Genomic DNA, 18,920 nt, shown 5'->3' with positions numbered 1-18,920 from the left:
GCGAGCGAGCGCCTGCCATGCCCAACAGACCCCGCCTCGCCGCGCCCGGGCGCGGAGCTCGCCCGGACTCCCTGCGTCCTGGCCCGGCCCGGCGCGGCCTCCCGCCCCCCGCGTCCCGCGCCGGGTCCTCCCCTCCCCCCGCCCCGGCGGCCCCAGCCCCCCGCCCGGCCCGGCTCCGCGCCGCTCTCCCGCCCTCCTCTCTCCCTCCCTCCCGGCCGCGGAGCAGCATGGCGGAGCCCGGGCAGCGGCCGCGCGGCCGTCCGCCGCCCCTCTGAGCCCAGCTCAGGGGCAGCTGGGCACACAGATCCGACCCCCGCCCCCGCCGCGCCCTCCGCCGCACTTGTCCCACTGCGCGACCCCTGGAGTGCGGCGCACCCCTGGGACCTTGCGCGCCCCGGGTCCCCGGCATAACCCCAGGACCCCGCGCGCCGCGGGATCCCAGTACTGCCCCAGGAGCCCCGCGCGCCCCTGGACCGCGACACCACCTCGGGACCTCCGCGCGCCCCGAGACCCCCGCGAGCTCTCACAACCCCAGGGCTCGGCCGACAGGGCTGCGCGCCCGGGTGAAGAGCTCCGCCCCAGAGGGTACCCCTCTTCCAACTGACGGAGCCCCGCCCCCGAGGGAACCCCAGATTCGGCAGGGACATCCAGCCACGCCCCAAAGGGCTCCCAGCATCCAGCCACTGGAGCCCCGCGCTCCAGAGGAACCTCGGTACCCAGCTGGGGGCTCCCCGCCCCGCTGAGGGGGTGCCGCCCAGGAGGGTCCCCCGCGCCCCGCGGGCCCCGGCAGGATGCACGCCGCCCTGGCGGGGCCGCTGCTCGCCGCCCTCCTCGCCACCGCCCGCGCCCACCCGCAGCTCCCGGACGGAGGACAGTGCCGGCCGCCCGGATCGGTGAGCGAGCGCCCGCCCGGCCACTCTCCCGGCCGCCAGACCACTGCAGCCCCGTGGGGACGGTGGTTTGGGGTCCTGCCTTCCGCACCCACCTCAGCCCACCCGCTCCACTTCTGCCCGCCGGGTGCCGCCTCGGGCGCCCTTCCCTAGCTTCTGGCGCCCTGGTCCCAGCTCCGCGCGGGGAGCGGAGATCGAGGCTCCCTCGGTCGTTCCTTCAACACTCGCTGACACTCTCCGCTCTCGGGCTGTCCCCAACTTTCGGTCCTGCTCGAACGGTTCTTTTCTGTGCCCCTTTGACTCACTTTTTCTTGCTGTTATCCTGTCTTTACCCTCCTGCTTTCCCTCTGCCCACTCGGACTGTCCGTTGCCACCGTCCCTTGCCCTCTTTTCTCGGACTCCCGTCAGACCTTTCCTCTCTCCCATCGCCACATCGCCCCTGCCAGACTTCCCCTTGTCCCCTGCCCTCCCACTCTGACCTGGGGCAAACTTTCTCCCTGGTGCAGTTTCCCACTTTTCTCTCCCTCTCCGGCCCAGTCCCCAGCACCCACTCTACCAAATGCCCCCATTGGACAAAAAAAAGGGGGGAAAGATTCCAGAGGAGAAGGAAAGCAGTGCCAGGAAATGAATGCCGCCCTAATACTTCGTTGGGATTGAGTAATTATTGGTTCTCCTAATTTTCCTTCCAAACCAAGGAATCTCTTGATTTCCCTCAGTGTCCTCCCTCAAAGTGTTAATTAATATGTTGAAAATAACATGAATTGGAGGCCTGGGGACCAGGGGATGATTTTGTAGGGTGCTCACTTGCTGCCTTCTTAGCAGAGAGGTAGCTGACCTTGGGCAAGGTGCACCTCCGGGTCCTGACTCCTGCCTGAACAGGGAGCTCTGGCCTGCAGGGGCTCGGAGCCGGTCTGTATCTCTAGTATGCTGGCATTTACAATTGTGGATTGTAGTGAATTGAAGTCCCATTCCCACCACTCACCCCCAAAAGTACTTTTCATTGTGCTAACATCAGGTAGAAGAATGTTATGCATTGGGCTGAAGCTTGCAGGTGTCATGTGGACAGACAGCCCAGGGGTTCCCTGGATGGAAAATGACTTGGCCTGTGAGAAATGACAGTTGCTTTCTCATGCCCCTTCACCCCCAGCCCTAAACTGGATCTGGAGAAATGACCCCTCTTTCCATGCCCCTCTGTGTTCACCCCAGTACACACCCTGGTAAGAGCTTAGGCGATGAATGACAGAGAATTGGTGTTGGAAACCAGGTGTGCCTATTTAGGGGAGCAGCCCAGAAAGCACCCAGAATATGTACAATTCCTGATTCTATGGCATCCTCCTCTCCCAAGCCAGGGCCTGAGACTTCACTTAGCCTGCAGCTTTTAAAGCACTTTCTCATCTGTGGTTTCAGCTGGTGGAGCAGAGTAGCGGACACCCAGATCTGCCCTCCAGAAGGAAAACTGTATCCACCCTGGTGAATGGGAAGTTACTGTTTAAATAGGTGTGCTATTTTTAATGGGTGTTCTGCTTTCAAAGTGCTCTTGGCAAGTATCTTCTAATGGTTGGATTTAAGTTATATGACTTCCTCCCTTCTTACCAGAGCAGGACTCCTGCTCCCCCTCTCCCTACACTCCCCATGAAACGCCACTGGTGAAGGTTTGGCTTGGCCAAGCATGAATGTTCTCAGGTGGTGTGGCAGACCTTGGCACGAACAGTGAAAGCTAATCATAAATAACGAGAGCTTCCTTCATCGCCCCTTCCTCTGAGCCTGGCAGTGCCCTTAAGACTTATTTAGATAATAGTGTGTGTTTTTATTCTCCCATCGACCCCTAAGGTAGGTGCTCTCGTCCTGCATTTTACAGACGGGGAAACCGAGTCTGTGGGGAGTGAAACAGTGTGCTCAAGGTCAGACAGCTAAGACAGGGCAAAGCCAGTACTGGCCTGTGGGTCTTTCAGCTTCCAAAGCCCTTGCTCTTTCCCATGACCCTATGCAGGTGTCTGCCTTTCGCCCCCACTCCTCCTGCCCCCTCCGTGTTAACCTCGGTTTGCTCTGCTGCCGTCGGCCTCACTGTTTTCCTGCTCCTCTCCTCCAACAGCAAAGGGACCTCAACTCCTTCCTGTGGACTATTCGGCGCGACCCCCCAGCCTATCTGTTTGGCACCATCCACGTCCCCTACACGCGTGTCTGGGACTTTATCCCAGACAACTCCAAGGCAGCCTTCCAGGCCAGTGCCCGCGTCTACTTTGAGCTGGACCTGACAGACCCCTACACCATCTCGGCGCTGGCCAGCTGCCAGCTGCTGCCCCACGGGGAGAACCTGCAGGATGTGCTGCCCCGGGAACTGTACTGGCGCCTGAAGCGCCACCTGGACTACGTGAAGCTGATGATGCCCTCCTGGATGACGCCCGCACAGCGGGGCAAGGGGCTATACGCCGACTACCTTTTCAATGCCATCGCGGGCAACTGGGAGCGCAAGAGGCCCGTGTGGGTGATGCTGATGGTGAACTCACTCACGGAGACGGACGTGCGCTCCCGGGGCGTGCCTGTGCTCGACCTGTACCTGGCCCAGCAGGCTGAGAAGATGAAGAAGAGCACGGGGGCCGTGGAGCGGGTGGAGGAGCAGTGCCACCCGCTCAACGGGCTCAACTTCTCCCAGGTAGGCATGTGGCCCTGGGCGCCCTGCGCTGGGCAGCCCCTGTGCATCTTTGTCCTCTCCTCTGATGGTCTTCCTTCTCTGGCGGCCGGAGCCCCGTCCTTCCCCCAAAGAGAGAAGGTCTTTTGGGCTGTGGAGAGGCTCTCCAGGTGCTTTGGGGGGTGGTATGAGGGCAAACTGGTATGTGCTGGATTGAGGGTAAGAGTTTGGGTGTTTGCTTCCCTTCCAGTGGTGTTACCTGTGGGGGGTACACACTCCCCACCTGCCGTGCTTGCCTGAGCAGAAAGAATTTCCCTGGGAGCATCAGAGTGATGAAAAACAAAAAGAGGGAGCTGAAAGCTTGCGTTCGAAGCCCTGGATCTCAAGAGCAGGAGGCCGTTCTGAGGCTGGAGGCAGCAGCATGTAAACAGAGGACGCAGAGAGGGGGGGATCCGGAGCCTGGGCCTTGGGGCAGGGTGGGCGCAGAGAGTGGACCTGGTGTGGACAGCTTGCTGGTTGACGTTAGCACGGTCGAATTTCTCGGACCTTTGCAAAGCGCCAGGCGACCCTCGGACTGCCTCCCTAGGCTGGGAGAAAGCCAGCCAGGATAGTTTTGGGGTTAATAATTTCAGAGAAATGTGTTCACTTACAGGTTGACAGTTCTGATTTCTGAAACTAGAATTGGGGGCAGAGAGAGGGGAGGAGATTCAGAGGTTTAAAGTCTCTGGCTGCCAGAGACCTGATCCAGCAAAATGTCATTAAAAGCCCTGTCCCCATGGGCAGAGGTCACTCGCAACTCACTGGCCCCAAACTCAACTCTGAGGCCCTGGGAACAATGAATTCACATCTGTGCCTTGAGATCAGCCTGTCTATCTGGGGTGGGGGCTTGCATCAGGGCTGGTGGCTCCTGCTCCGAGGCCCCAACACATGCTCCTCTCGCTCTGTTAAGGAGATGGCCTGTAAATTGGCCTGGCCAGGCCAGAAACTACCACTGGGACCAGAACTGCTTGCTGTTCCAGAGATGTTGCAAGCTCTTCACCAGGGAAACAGCAGCAGAAACTGATCCCCCTTCAGAGATCTCTGGCCTTTGTTTTTCCAGGGGAAATGCAATATTGTCCCCAGGGAGGTAAGAAGCCAGATTGATTTGCCGGCCAAATGAAAGGCGGGTTTGTCGGTTCTCCTGCTGGCTCTCCCATAATTGTGGAGTCCTTACCCAGAGGGCCCCGGTGGCAGGAATATTGGGGCAGTTAGTCACGCCCCGCAGGGTTCTGACTACGCCTGACTCCTTCTCCACGGGGGAAAATCCTGTGCATTCTCTGGCCCAGCGCTGATTCCTCTGAATATACCGGCTTTCTCTCTCTGAAGTGACTTTTCCCTTGCCAGCCTCGAGAGCTGATATTATCTGCCGTGGGCTCCCCAGTGCTCACCGCCCATCTCATTTTGAAGGGAGGCTTGTGGGAGGCCTCCTGTTCAGAGGCCTCACGTCTGGCCTCAACATCTCTTTTAGGCTGGGGAGGCAGGGGACCCCCTCTTTGTACCAACCACAGAGGAATCCACAAGAGCTGAAGGGAGCGCACAAATGCTCTGGTTAAACAGCCTCTGGCTTTAATCTGTCTCTCTTAAAACAACAAAACTATCTTTCTTCGGGGTCTGGAAACACTGCTCTTCCACCAAATGATGGCTTTGGTAGGTTGAAAACATTTGCTGGAAAGTGTGTGAGGCTGTGTTTTAGGAAAAGTTCCTGAGAGCCATTCATCGGCCAGCGAGGAGCCCGCTGACAGTCTCCAAAGCCCATGTTTGAAGATCAAACGGACTCAAATCTCTGGTTTCAAAAATGCGCCCACCCCGTCACCAGCCTGGGCCCGCTCTTCCAACTGTTCCTGGGTCCAGCTCGTCAAGAGGGCTGCAGGAAGCAAGTCCCAAACAAAAGAAAACAGGGCTCCTCTCCGTGCCCTGATCTCCACACCCTTCACCACCTGCCAGAGTGTCCGACCCCACCAATTTGTCCCGTTATCATTTTGGAGCGAGGTGGTGAAATCTCTCCTCCATCCCCATGGGCAGCCCTGGGCTAACTGGGAAGGGGGATCCCAGAGCTTGGGTGGATGGGGTTGTTAGGGATCCCCCCCCAAAGTCAGAAATGCAACAGCCTTCTCAGTAAAATTGTATGCACGCGTGCACAGTTTGATATGAACATCTGTGATGCATTATTGTACCAAAATATCTGTTAAGTGCATCAGATTTTTATTTTTTTTTCTTTCCTCTCAGCATTACTGTTATTGCAAAATATTTGGGGGGGGGGGGTGGCAATGAAAGAGGAAGGCGGGAAATAGAAGCCTTAAAAGAGAGTGCTTTTGTTGAGACCTGGGATTTTAGTTTTAATTTGAGTATTTCTCAAATTTTTATATTTTCTTCTGGGCAGAAACACCACATTTTTTCTTGTTAAGTGGAGGAAGGAAGCTTACATTTGGAACTCTATGGGTTGGGGAACTACTGAAAAAACTTTCTTCCCTCTCTAAACAGCTTGGAAGATTGGGCTCATTGGCTCTGGTCTGTGATTTTAATATAAACTGAGTGTGCTAGACCCAGCATCACCATAAGTTTGCTGTGTGTCCTTGGGCAAGTCAGTTCCCCTCTCTGGGCCTTGCTTTTCCTGTCTGTGAAATGAGACACCAGGATGAGGTCATCATCCAAGTCCCTTCCAGGCCTGACATTCCGTGGGACGGTTATAATCAGTTCCACGTGCCTGGCAGTGTGCAGGAAGCTCCATATGCTTTTCCATCTTGTTGGATTCTCACAACCCTGTGGTTTTCTAAGGTGAGCAGTCAGAAAGGTTGGAGGACTTGCCCAAGGTCACATGGTTAACAAGGAACAGAGCCCGTCTGCCTGCCTGGAAATGAAGGGTGCACTCCTCCTGCCACCCCATATGACCAGGTATTTTGTGTCCTCTTGCGCTCCTCCCTTCAGTCCTTTCTTGTTTCTTTCTGCCCTTTAGGACTTGAGGGCTTAAAAGTTTACTTCTTGGGAAATTTATACCTATAGAAAAATCATTTCTTTTGGCCTTGGGGCTGGAGTGGGGATGGTGAAGGCAGGTCCTCTAAAGATTTCCCCGCTGTGTTGCAGACAGCTCAGTGTGGTAGGATGAGAGAGAGAAGATTTGCCTCTAGATTTCAGTCCCAGCTCTGGCTCGAAAGCCAAGGACTTGTGCATAACTTTGGTGTTCCTATCTATCATAAGGGGCAGCAGGGACCAGCCTTTCACAGTTGAGCTGGTTTGGGGAGGACGTGAGAAGACACTACATGTGGGAGATTATTGAGAAGGTAAAATGACTACCTAGATGTAGGTCTCGTGCTTGGAAGAGTCTGGGCCGGCTCCAGGCCGAGAAAGAGAGAGGAGGGAAGCCTCATCTCTGCCCTTTAACCACCTTCGCCTAGCAGCCATGTCCCCGCCCATCCTTTGTAGAACAGAGTAAAGCTGGAGTAATAAGGGGGGTGGTGGCCCCGGCCCCCAGGGGCCTGTGGGTACCTGAGCCTTGCGTCCAGATCTTATGACAGTCTCGGGACCTGCAGATTTCAATCAGCTCTGTCAGCTGCCTCCAGGGACTGGTACTAGCTGCCACTAACTCGCTGGGCTGATTAGGAGACCTCCTTCCCCCTCTAGGGGGCCTCAGTCCTCCCCCACCCGTAGGTGGAGGAGCAGCGGGAGAGGCCCTCTTAAGTTATGTGGTTCTCTGAGGCATAAGGAGAAAACGAGGACCCTGCCTTCTGTCCCTTGCTTGTTTTCATGAACATGGGGTGTCACCCATCCAGTGTGTGCAGAGCCTAAACACTTGGGCATGGCTGCCAAGGTTATTCAAAGTGTTTGTAAAATAGCACACCCCCCTCACCAGGGTGTTAGAAACCCCACCATCATCTTTTATTGAGCTCTGTCTCTGTACAGGGCGCTGCATTAGACCTTGTAAGTACATCATCTCCAAACCTCGCAGAGATGTGACAAGACATCCCATCATCTCTCCTTCACAGACAATAAACTGAGGCTTGCAAAGGTTAAGTCATTTGGCTGTGATTACCCAGCCAGGCCAGGAGGACTCGGGGTTCAAACTGGGGGTGGGGGGGCTGATGCCAGAGTCCATGCTGTTTTAGGCATGTGAGAGCTGGCGTGGTTTTCGTTTTTAATAGTCGGAAGGCATTATCTGGTGATGTTAAGGGTGTGTGTTTGAGTGGTGGGAGATTGTCATATCTTGCTAAAAATATAATAATGGATATATAGAATTAGATAATCAGAAAGTGCCCACACTGATTTCCCCCTGGCCTACAAATTGGATCTGAAGGTGATTCTACAATTGGAATTCCCTAAGGCATCCCCAGCTTGCCGAGAGACCATTGCGAAGGTGGCACTCCTGACCCAGGCCAAGCAGGCCCAGTTCAGTAAAGGGGGTCTCTTTGGTTTATAGTCAGAGCTCCTATATTCACACCCTGCAGGGCCTGCATACATAATTAGGTGCTCAATTAAGTATTTGGAGGAAGAATGAATGGTCAGAAACCATGATACGAGTATCCCTGCTTCCTTTCCTTCCACCACCCAGCACTAGTGAATGAATGAAGACTGTGTAAGTGAAGATCCCCCTCCTTACCTTTAATAGGTCCCCGCCTTCCTACAAGAATACAAAACTGGAAATCATCAAGTGGGTTGCTCAAATACAAGGCAGGCTCTAGCCTCCCTGGCTCTATTCCTACTTTACCTGTGACTCTGGGGTAGTCCTTTTCCCTTTCTGGGCTTAGGTTGTCCCCTCTGTTCCACAAGAGCATCGACTAGGGGATTTTCAGGGCTGGCCCAGTTCTGACTTTTGCCGTGCTCATCTTTGGCCCCCCCATATCTTGGCAACCCTGAGCCACCCTGAGCTATTGAGCCTGAGTCCTCTGCAGCTGGGCGGGGCTGGCAGTCTTTGGTGGGCCGTCGCTGATACCTGATTGTCCAGAAGGCTGTTGGTTCTGGTGGGTGATCCCGCTGACTCTTGCTGCGGTCTGCAGAGCAGAGAGAGCCCCAGCCTGTCGCAGCACCGTCTGTGGGACAGCTGCCCAGCCTTGGAGCCTTTTTCTTCATTAGGACTCCTCTCCCTCACTTTCTCCTCATTCACCTGGAGCACCTTACTGTCAGGCCAGCGCAATGCTGGGAGCAGAGACCTGGGAACAGTCTAGTTTTTCCTGCAGAGAATTCACTGACTAGTCAGGGACAGGAGGTATCATCTCTCCTTTCATACAGCTGCGGAAACCGAGGCTTGGAGCACCTGTGCATCGGCCTGTCCTGTGTCCTGGTTCTCCACACCTCACATGGAGACCCCGTTCCCCCTTTCCCTTCCTATCACCTGTCTCTCATTTCTCAGGTTCTTTCAGAACCTGTCTCTCATTTCCCATTCTCAAGAATGACCATTTCTGAGTCCTCCGTCTTCTCTGAGCCTCCGTGGCAGTCACAGCAGCACTGACTAATTGTCCCTCGAGTCCACTGCCCTAGTCCCTGCTGGTGGCTTCCCATCAGATCTTTGTGTCCTCCCGAGTGAGAGATCAGCACCTGGGCACCCCTGAGGACCTCAGACCGTGCTGAGTCCTCATGTCCTCAGAAATCGCCTATAGAGTGAGAGGTCCTCAGTCAGTGTAGAATCAGAACACAGGCTGGCCTAGGGTGCACTAACTCCAGCTCCTGGACTGGGAACCAGGCTTATTCTGGCCCCATCTCCACCCTGGTCTCTGTAGAGTGTCACGCCTGTGTCCCCCACACTGAGTCCTGTGGTTGGGAGCTGTTCAGCAAAGGTGCGTCACGTGGTATGGAAGTCCCTTGGGGGACCTGCTAGCATTGACCCCTAGGCATGTGTATTCTCAGACTCTGTCTGTGCCCAGAGAGCTGTTTGCAAAGTGCCCCCCACTGGGGTGGCCAGCGCTGTCCGCTCTCCCTGACCTGGTTACCTCAGACTTTAACATTTAATGTATTAACACAACCTGGGAGGAAAAACAAGCTCAGAAGCCAATGTACCAGATGGCTTAGATGCCTCTGTCGAAGGAGAGTGAGAAAGCTAGAGGTGACCAAAAGATCATGAAATATTCTAGTCTCAAAATTAGAAGTGTATAGAATGAACTCTTCCAGAATTACAGAATCTCTGAACCCCAAACCGGAACTCAGAGGCTCAGGGAATCTAAGAATGGTGAAATCTTAGAACGTTAGGCTCAGAGGCATTTTTGGACTCGAAGAATCTTCACATTGTGAAATCCTACCCTCTCAGCTTTGAAGAATTTTCAGCTCATAGTCACAGAGTTCTAAAGTTTTAGAATTGGAAGGGACCTATTCTCAAGAATTTCAAGAAGCCCGGTCCGAAAACCCACTGATCTTCTTCCCGCAACACACCCACCAGCCCTCCCGGCCCGAGACAGAAAGCCTGAGCGCTGAAGCATTTTGTGACGGAGATAAAAATGGGAGCGTGCCTTTGTTAATAGTTCCCATTTGGACATCTCTGCAAGCCAGGAAGAGGTCGCCTGGTAATGCAGCTTTCCGAGGGAGGAAACTGAAGAATGCGGCGAGCGCCGCAGCCTGCCATCCAAGCTGCCGGCGTTCTTTCCCCCTCAAGCTTGCTTCTAAATATTATCCACTTCACTCCCTTTTATCTCCCATCACTGGCTCTCTGTCCGCCCACTTAATCCACAGGCAGCCGGTGGCCCAGCTTTCAGCTCTGCTTGGCGGCTGCCAAGCCGTCTAGCCGAGCAGCAACTCCAGGATCTGCAGGCCTTTCAATCCGCACTGTGTAGCCGCTGGAACACAAAACTGTTGCCCCACGCTTGGAAGCGCTGTTGCTTGTGCTGGGCCCCCTCCCTCTCCAGGAATTTCCTCCTTTTCTCTTCCACTTCTGAATCCTAGGAGATTTTCCAAGGCTCCACTCAAAGCTATACCTCCTCTAGGAAGTCTTCCCAGAATGCTGCTACATCCAATCTGCTCGGGAAGACTTGGTCCAAAAGTGTTCTCGATGCCCCAGCCACATATATCCTTCCTGTCTGTGGAACTTTTTAAATGACATTTTATGATATTCTTTCAGCATTTACATGTTTTGCTTTATATTATAATGATGACTGAGGCAGTCTTTTCTTTCCTAATAGACCCAGATTCAAAACCTAGTTTAAAAAATGCTTACAATTGACTACAAAATTAGGCCAAAGGTGCTCCAGGTCTGAAGTTGGGGCTTTGTGGAGCGTTCTCTGGTTGCGATGTTGGCCGCTTTGGATGCTAAAAACAGACTGCATCTTGGCCTCCACGTGCATAGAAAGCCTTTAGACGTCCCACCTGAGCCCTGCAGATGCCTCTGTACTAATGTTGGCCCATTTGGTCAGGAATCCATGGGTCCCTGTTGGATTGATCTCTCTCTGACCTGGAAAATGTTTTCTCTTCCTCATCTCTTAGTTGCAAACAAAGCCTTCTTTTTTCCCACTCTTTACTCCTCAGAGCACACGTGAGCCTCTCCAGGCTTACCCCATCCTCCCACTTTGTTTTTATTTTTAAATGTTTAATTTGACCTGTTACTTGCTGCTTTGGTTTGGGGCTCCTGCAGTGCTGACCTGTTCTAGTTCTGCCTCCCTCCCTGCATCTCACCTACAAACCTTGGTCATGACTCCATGCGTTTGCTTATGCTGTTCGCTCTACCTTCCCAGTTTTTATTGTCTGGCAAACTCTTACTCCTATGATGTAGCAAGGGCTCCTGAGGGCAGTCCTCTTTAAAAGTCCGGACTCTTCAAACAAATGGCCTTTGTAGCCAGACTTTTATTCATCGTCACAAGATTGCACTGTCCCTATGGGCTGATGCCACCTGACCATAGCTCAGCAGTTTGCATTTAGGTGCAATGATGAGATTGGCTTTTAGCATTGTGGGTTGTTTTCCTTTTCTTTCGTAATTTTTCATTGAGGTATAATTGACATATTCGTTTCAGATGTACAACGTAATGACTGTATATTTGTATATATTGCAAAGTTACATTGTGTTTTAAAAGGACTGGTGGGCGTCTTAGTCTGCCTGGGCTGCCATAACAAAATACCATAGGCTGAGAGGCTTACACAACAGAAATTGACCTTTGCACAGCTCGGGAGGCTAGAAGTCTGCAATAGGGCACCAGCTTGGTTGGGGTCTGGTGAGAGCTCTGTTTGTGGCTTGCGGACAACTGCCTTCTGAGAGAGAGAGGGAGATGTGGAGAGGTATGAGTTGGGGTTAAGGGTAAGTTCACTGGTGTCTCTTCTTATAAAGACATGAATCCCGTCATGAAGGCCCCACCAGCATGACCTCCTCTCACCCTAAGTACCTCACGCAGTACCCATCTCCGAATAGTGTGGTATTGGAGGTTAGGGCTTCAACACATGAATCAGGGAGCCTGGTGCACATTTAGTCCTCAACAGTAGGTGAGTTGTGCGCGGGTCACCCAGAATACCTGACCACCCTTAAAAAGAGCCAGAAGGTGACCAGACAAGGTCCATACAAGTCAGAGCCCTGAGGCCATCTCTGGGTGACAGCCTGGGTCCTTAGGACTTGTGCGATCTCTGCAGGGGCACCTGATGCTGGAGTATGACCCTCCCCTGAAGAGGCAATGTGGCTTCCTTGGGGAATGCTGCAGGCTTTCAGGTCAGTGCCTGACCACTGTTCTCCTCCCCTGTAGGCAGTGCAAGTATTCCCTGCTGACACTCAGTCACCTTTTATCCTTTGGGTTCTCCCTTTGCTTCCCTTTGGGTCAGGAAGGGCAGAGGGAAGCATTAAAATTTACTTCTCATTTGCTCTTACCTTCTGAGTCTGTGTTCTCTGCATAAAGCTCCCTCTCCATGTCCCTCATTCAGAGGAACTTCCTGGTCTGATTCTGCCTTTGAACCAAGAACTGGTCTTAAATAAATTTACACAGCATGGTGCTGACTCAGCTGAGGGGCAGCTGGGGTGCTTCCACAGCTCAACACTCCTTCCATGTGAGAATCATTGTACTTACTGGGAGTGTAACCTTGGGCTGGTTATGTAACCTTCCCCTGGCTCAGTTTCCTCATTAGTCAACCTCATCCGATTGCTGTGAGGACTGATTAGTATAAAGCACAGTACTATAGTCTCAAATACACAAGGAGCACTCACTAAACACTAGCTCGTAGTTACTAGTGTATTTTTATTTTGAGTTTTTTTTATTTTTTTACTACTTACTTATTTTATTGAATTTATTGGAGTGACATTGGTTACTAAAATTATATAGGTTTCAGGTATACAATTCTATCACATATCTGTATATCGTATTGTGTGTTCTCTGCCCCAAGTCTTCTCCCATGCCCACTTACCCCCCCTCTTCTACCTCCCCCTACTCCCCATCCCTCTTGTAATTACCAAGCTGTTGTCTGTGTCTATGAGGGTTTTTCCTCTGCTTAATCCCTTCACCTTCTTCACCCAGTCACCCCTCCCCTCCCCCTCTGACAACTGTTAGTCTGTTCTCTGTATCTATTACTGTATTTTTAAATTAGCATCATTGTACAATTCGAGGAATGGTTTCTAGTTTCTACTGTGTGCCAGACATTGGGATATGTACCGGAGAAAGAGTGAACAAGAATGACGATGCTCTACCCCAGGGGCTCCCCTTCTGGGTGGGGAGAGAAACGGGCAGTGTAAGGCAGAGGTGCCTTACACTGTGCCAGGATGAGGGTGGCAGTGGGGGGCAAAGTGGTGTGATGTGGGAGCACAGAAGACAGCATACTTCCCAGTCCTGGGGAGATCTGGGAGGATTTCCTGGAGGAAACTGAGGTGAAGCCAAGAACTGAAGGGGTAAAACTTAGCAGGTAAATGCTGAAGGGTTCTAGGCCCAGGACAAGGGAGGTGCGTATGCCAGAGCTAGGAGTGGAGAGGTGCAGCTTGTGCAAAGTTCAGCTTGGCCTGTCTGCTTGGGCTGTGACAAGCCAAGGCTGAATGGAACCACCTGACTGTTGCCTGCCACCTCTGCCTCTGCCACGTGCCCCTCTAGGCAGAGCGCAGAGACGTGGCAGGCCTCTCTCGGCCCAGCCTGTTTTGCTGCTCAGGCCACGTGGCTGTGCATCTGCCTCCCTGACTGGATTCCTTAGGCTGGGGGCTCTTTTCCTGAAAGGGCAGCGCACCTCCCTACACAGCCCACCCCACCCCCTACCCACAGGCCTGGAGACCTCACTGGGGACCTCAGTGGCAGGCAAGCCCCCAGGGCCAGCACCTCTGGGCCTGCCAAGCCCTCCTCTCCACAGCCAGGCCAGCCCTGCCCTGTGAAGGTACAGTGCAAAGATAAAAGGCTAGGCCCAGTCAAGACGCATACAAGAGTCAACCAATGAATGCATAAATAAATGGAACAACAAACAGGTCTCTCTCTCTCCCCCCCAACCCCCCCACACCTTCCTTTCTCTAAAATCAATTAAGAAAAAAGATTAAGAAGCTGCTAAAAAACAAAAAGCAAGGCCCTTTTTCCCCTAGTCTGTTCAAAGGGCTTACCGGTTTCCTTCCTCTAAGGTTGTTTAAAGTTTTCTGGCCAGTTTTATCTCCTGGGGACTTAGTGTGCCTTCTAGGTAGTTCACAAATTAAGCTACAGGTCCCATTTGAAAGTCCTTTGTAGAAAGTCAGGTTCCTGTGGAAAAAGCCTTTTGGAAATCTCTCTGGCTCATCCTTTAGCCTCAGCCCAGGAGACCCCTTTCTTGCGCTTCTCAGCCCTGAGTTTGAGAAGGGAAGAAAGCCCAATTGGCAATGATGACTCCAACCTTTTGCACCCTGGTTTGCAAATTCCAGCCTTCCTCCCTACCCCCACGAGGACACCTCGAAAGAGCTAGACTAGTCCTGTCCCTTGTCTTCCACCCACCCCCACCCCTGTTTGGGCTCTCAGTGGTCCCTGTGGCATGTATTTCTCCAGCTGAGAAGCTACGGCATCCATGGGATTATGGTGCATTTTTGAGCACCAGACCCTCTGTGGGGGCTGAGATGCAGCCTGTAGAGCAGTGGATCTGTCATGTGATGGATAAATTGAGACCTTTGGGCCCTCAGTGGTAATAATACTTGGTTACTGTGCTTGACCTTGAATGGGATGACTAGTTGACCCGGGACTACATAAACCCCACACCATGGCCTGCTGGTGGTCTCGCAGGTGATTTCATATTATTCTGCTTCCATCATTGTAGTTTTGTGGAGAGGGTAGTGAGAAAGGAAAGCAGGATTCTTGATGTAGACCTTGTGGGTTGAAGAGGATTGGGACCCCTGGCGATGGGACTGGGAAGGGCCATCGGGAGAGAAGGAGACTGTTCAGGAGGGAAGTGCCAGGATGAGACGATGCAGAGGGTACGCAAAGAAAAGTGCTGCTACCCCCCCTCCATTGGGCTTAGTCTTCCCTTCCCAGGAGAACCATTGTTAGTTAGGGCCTGTTATGTGCTGCGGGTTTGTCATAGTGAATTCCTAAAACAACCCTGAAAGGTAAGTATTCTTTTCCCCATTTTGAGGAAATGGAGGCCAAGTATTTTGTGCAAAACGATGGAGCCAGAGTTTCTAATTGGGCCTTTTGATGCCAGAACAGAGAGACTGGACTAGAGTTGGAATTCCAGCTCCGCCACTTAGGCCGGGCGGCTGAGGGTCTGTTTCCACCTCCAGAATAAAACGGGGCTCACAACAATCTCTACCCCCTGGTGTGTTGTGGGAAGTGAATGAGGTAATGCGTATAAACCACATAGCTGGGTGCCTGGCACACAGCTAGAGGTAATGAGTGGTAATTGTGGTGGTTTAAGTCATGTTATTTTAATTATTGTTATTGGCCCAATTTCATACTGTCTGTGATTTGAGGTGAATCCCATCCCATAGAGAAGACAGCTCTGGATCCTTCAGTCTCTCACACACTGACCCTGGTCCAGATCAAGGATGGTGGCTGGTTGACCCGATGGGAACCATTTAGTCTGGTAACTGCGAACATGGTCTGTTTTTTCTGGCCATCTGCAGTGTGTAATGTTGGGTCCTATTCATTCTGGTTCAGCTTCCCTGTGATCTCCCACGGCTACCAGGAGTGGGGACACATCAAAAGGAGGGATCACAAAGTTTAGGATGGAGACCTGGGTTGAGGCCCAGCTCTTCCAAGGGGTTAGATCCATGACCTGGGGTGGTTCCCTCTTTGAGGGTCCTTTCCATCGATTGTGCACGTGGGCTGGAAGCGACTCAGAGCTGTGGGGACAGTCAAGGGATGAAGACTGGGAAGGGTGTGAATAACTCTCAAGTATTCTGTGCTCTCAGTACTTAGCGTGCAGGTATTTTCCATTTTCTGTTTCTCCCAAAGAAATATCCTGTATATATGTAGGGAATTGAATTTGTTACTATGAAACTGTTCACCCATCTATTCATCCCTCTGTTTGTTTAACAAGCAGTAGGGGGAACTACACTGGCCCAGGCTTAGTTCCAGGTCATGAATATGGGGCTCGTGTGGAAGGGAGGGGTTGCACAGACCCCAGGGAGAGGTGCTTCACAGCTGAGTGCCAAGAACAGGACTGAGTCCATTACATGCACCACCCCACTTAATCCTCACCACAATCTTGTAGGTCCACTCTATTATTCAGCCCCATTTTACAGGTGAGGAAACTGAGGTGCAGATAGGTTAATTCACTTACGTGAGGTCACACAGCCAACCAGTGGTGGATCTAGAGTTCAAACCCTGGAAGTCAGGCTGCAGAGCCTGTGCTCTCAACCTCTCCGTATCTAATGAAAAGGGACTGGAATCTGATGGCTGGGGAGGAGGGCAGCTCTTTTTCTGCGACTGGAAGTATGAAAGATGGGGAGGGCAGGGAGTTGACAGACCTCAGACTCCTGAGGAAGGCTGCTGCTTTGGGAAGGAGGGAACTCAGGTGGTCTGATTGCCAGGACCTAGGGTGAGGAGGGTTGGGAGGACAGAGGCTGTGTGGGGATCGAGAGCAGAAGCTGACCTTGGCAGGTAAAGGAATGGCTCAACAGGCTGAGGGCCAATAAAAGTAGAGGCTGTCAGTTTGTAACAGCACCCGTCTGCATGGCTGGGCACTTCTCCACAGAGCTCTAGTGTGGGTGAAGGATTGGGGACCAGCCCCAAGGAGTCTCTGTTCAATTTGCCACAGTAGCTGGACAGTAGGTCAGTTCTCACCTGTCTGTCATTGTTGAGCCCTGACCCCAAGTCCCCATCCCCTGGCAGCTGGGGCTTTGTAGGGACTTGATTGGTCCTCTGGAGGTCGCACGAGAGCTACCAGGATAGAGAGCATCCTTGCTGTCCAGGAGTTCTCCTTGCTGGTGAAGATGCTCAATTTCTATACAATAGGCAGACCTCTCCTTATGAGTAGCTGGCTTGGCTAGGTACTCACACCTATACTTATACTATGCTTGGCAGTACAATGTCACCTGAGCTCAGTATTGAGGGACAAAGAGGTGTTCCCTGGGCTCAGAAGGAGCACCATGTATGGGGGTGGGGGTTCAGGTGAGATTGTTCCAGGTGCAGAATTCTTGCAGGAGGCACATAGACTGCGGAATTGGGCCACGTGAAGAAAACCTCCTAAGCCGTGTTAAGAAGTTTGACCTTGACCCTGAGTGCATTGGGGGGCCCACGCCTGTGTTCTGTAATACAGTCATTCATCAAATGAGAGCATCTCAGCAGCCTTGCCTGGAAATCTCAAGTCCCTGGTCTGGAGGAAGGAGCTGCTGTGTGAGGGTCATTTCCATCATCAGATCCAGGATGTACTACTACTCCTGGGCCAAAGGAGACAGACTGAAAAGGAACTCAGAGTGGGGACGGGGTGGTTCTCTTAAAAACTAGATCGTAAAAGTGGTCTGGTGGTTGAGTGACCAGCCGTAATTAAGTATATTACAGGGCCTCTTGTGAGGAAGCCTGAGACCCTGATCACCATTTCTAAAATAGCTACTGAAGGATAACATGTCTGCATTTCATGTGATCCATTTGGATGACCCATTTGGGGGATTCCACCTGTCCAAAGTGGGAGTGGGTGAGGCAGGTTCTTTCTGAATGCTCCCCAAGTGGACGTGGGGGGGTGGGAGGATCTGCGGTCTGTAAACGGTCTGTAAATTACGCAAGCGCTGAATTGGAGTCAGCTGCCGGAGCCCAGGCAGGTTCCGCCCATCCCTGAGCCCCCTGAGCGGGTGTGAGTGCTTGGTAAACTGGAAACCGCACCCCAGTGCTCCAAAACCACTTTCTCAGCTGGCTCTGACCTTACTGGAAAAGGGCATTTTTTATTTTATTGTCTTTTATGTGTTTACGTGTCTGCCTTCTCCATAGCCTGAAGTTCTTTGAGGGCAGGAACCTCATCTAATGAATCTGGGTTTGCCTAGGGCCTGGCTCCCAGTACTCGCTCGAGGCTGTGGGTAGCTGTAAAATTACCGCCTGTATCATACATCATTGCCTGAGTATCTGGGTGGGAAACAGAAGTCCCCAGCTGTACCTCTGCATTATTCCCAGATTTAAAGGTGTTTGGCTTTGGTGGCTGTGGCCACTGAGGTACCCAGGTGATTGGCTTTGGTGGCCATGGCCACTGAGGTACCCAGGCGTTTGGCTTTGGTGGCTGTGGCCGTTGCGCACCTTCTCTCCCTCATGCTCTGACTGTCTTCCAGTGGGGCTGTGGTTTGCTGCTCATCCTGCAATCCCACAGGGGCCTTAAGGGCTGCCACAGGGCCCCCCCGCCCCGTGGGTGGAAGCCACTTCTAGGACTGAAGGCATCTGCCCAGACCTCCTCTTCGACCCTCTTCCTCACGCTTCTGTGTTTTTTCCAGGGCACAGATCAGAGCTTCTGTTTGCTGGTCATTTTGTGATCCACACACAGTATAAATGAAAGCTGCTAAAACCAATAAATTCAAACCATGTGTAGGCACTGGGTAAGAGCAGGGACGTCAGAGGGCCTGGTTGTGAGGTGGCGTCTGTGCTGACGGCCCCGGAGCTGATTTGTATATGAGAAAAGTAAATACCCAAAGTGGTAAACAGCCTTGGGTCTCTCATCATCGCTGGAATTCAAAGGCATTTAATAGGAACACCCACTCTCTGTCTCTTGTAAACAAAGCGAGATTCTCTGTGTGTGCTGACCTAAATTCTGCATTTTTATCTTTGGGAAAGCCAGCCAGTCATTTTATTTGGGAGACTGCAGCCAGCCCAGGCCGCTGGGTTGGGCTGCCTTCTTTCTGGTTCTGTCACTTTTGCTTTGCAAAGGACTACCTTTGCATCACTCTTTACATCACTTAGATCAAATGGGATGGGTGGCCATTCTCACCCCTGTCCCGATGAGAAATATGGACCCCGAGATGTAAATCAATTTGCCCAAGATCACACACACCAGGGCCCTTCTCTCCTCCCTTAGATCCTGTTTTCCATTCCTTTCAGTGAATGGTACTTCTGTTCTCCCTGACTCAG

At 52.5% G+C, this 18,920-nt stretch overlaps 1 protein-coding gene across 1 annotated transcript in view; it reads left to right on the top strand.

Moving 5' to 3' along the window:
- Positions 1 to 209: 209 nt before the first annotated feature.
- The window catches only part of TRABD2B (TraB domain containing 2B), a 208,644-nt gene continuing 189,933 nt past the window's right edge, over positions 210 to 18,920 (top strand). The window contains exons 1-2 of the mRNA XM_053920716.2: positions 210 to 893; positions 2,983 to 3,543. Of these exons, the coding sequence (XP_053776691.1) occupies positions 792 to 893; positions 2,983 to 3,543 (663 nt within the window). The 5' untranslated portion in view covers positions 210 to 791. The remainder of the gene's footprint in view (positions 894 to 2,982; positions 3,544 to 18,920) is intronic.

The sequence above is a fragment of the Desmodus rotundus genome, chromosome 3, assembly GCF_022682495.2.
Source record: "Desmodus rotundus isolate HL8 chromosome 3, HLdesRot8A.1, whole genome shotgun sequence".
Classification (NCBI taxonomy): Eukaryota; Metazoa; Chordata; class Mammalia; order Chiroptera; family Phyllostomidae; genus Desmodus; species Desmodus rotundus.
The sequence above is the reverse complement of the archived record's forward strand: the minus strand, read 5'-3'. Positions and strand labels throughout refer to the sequence as shown.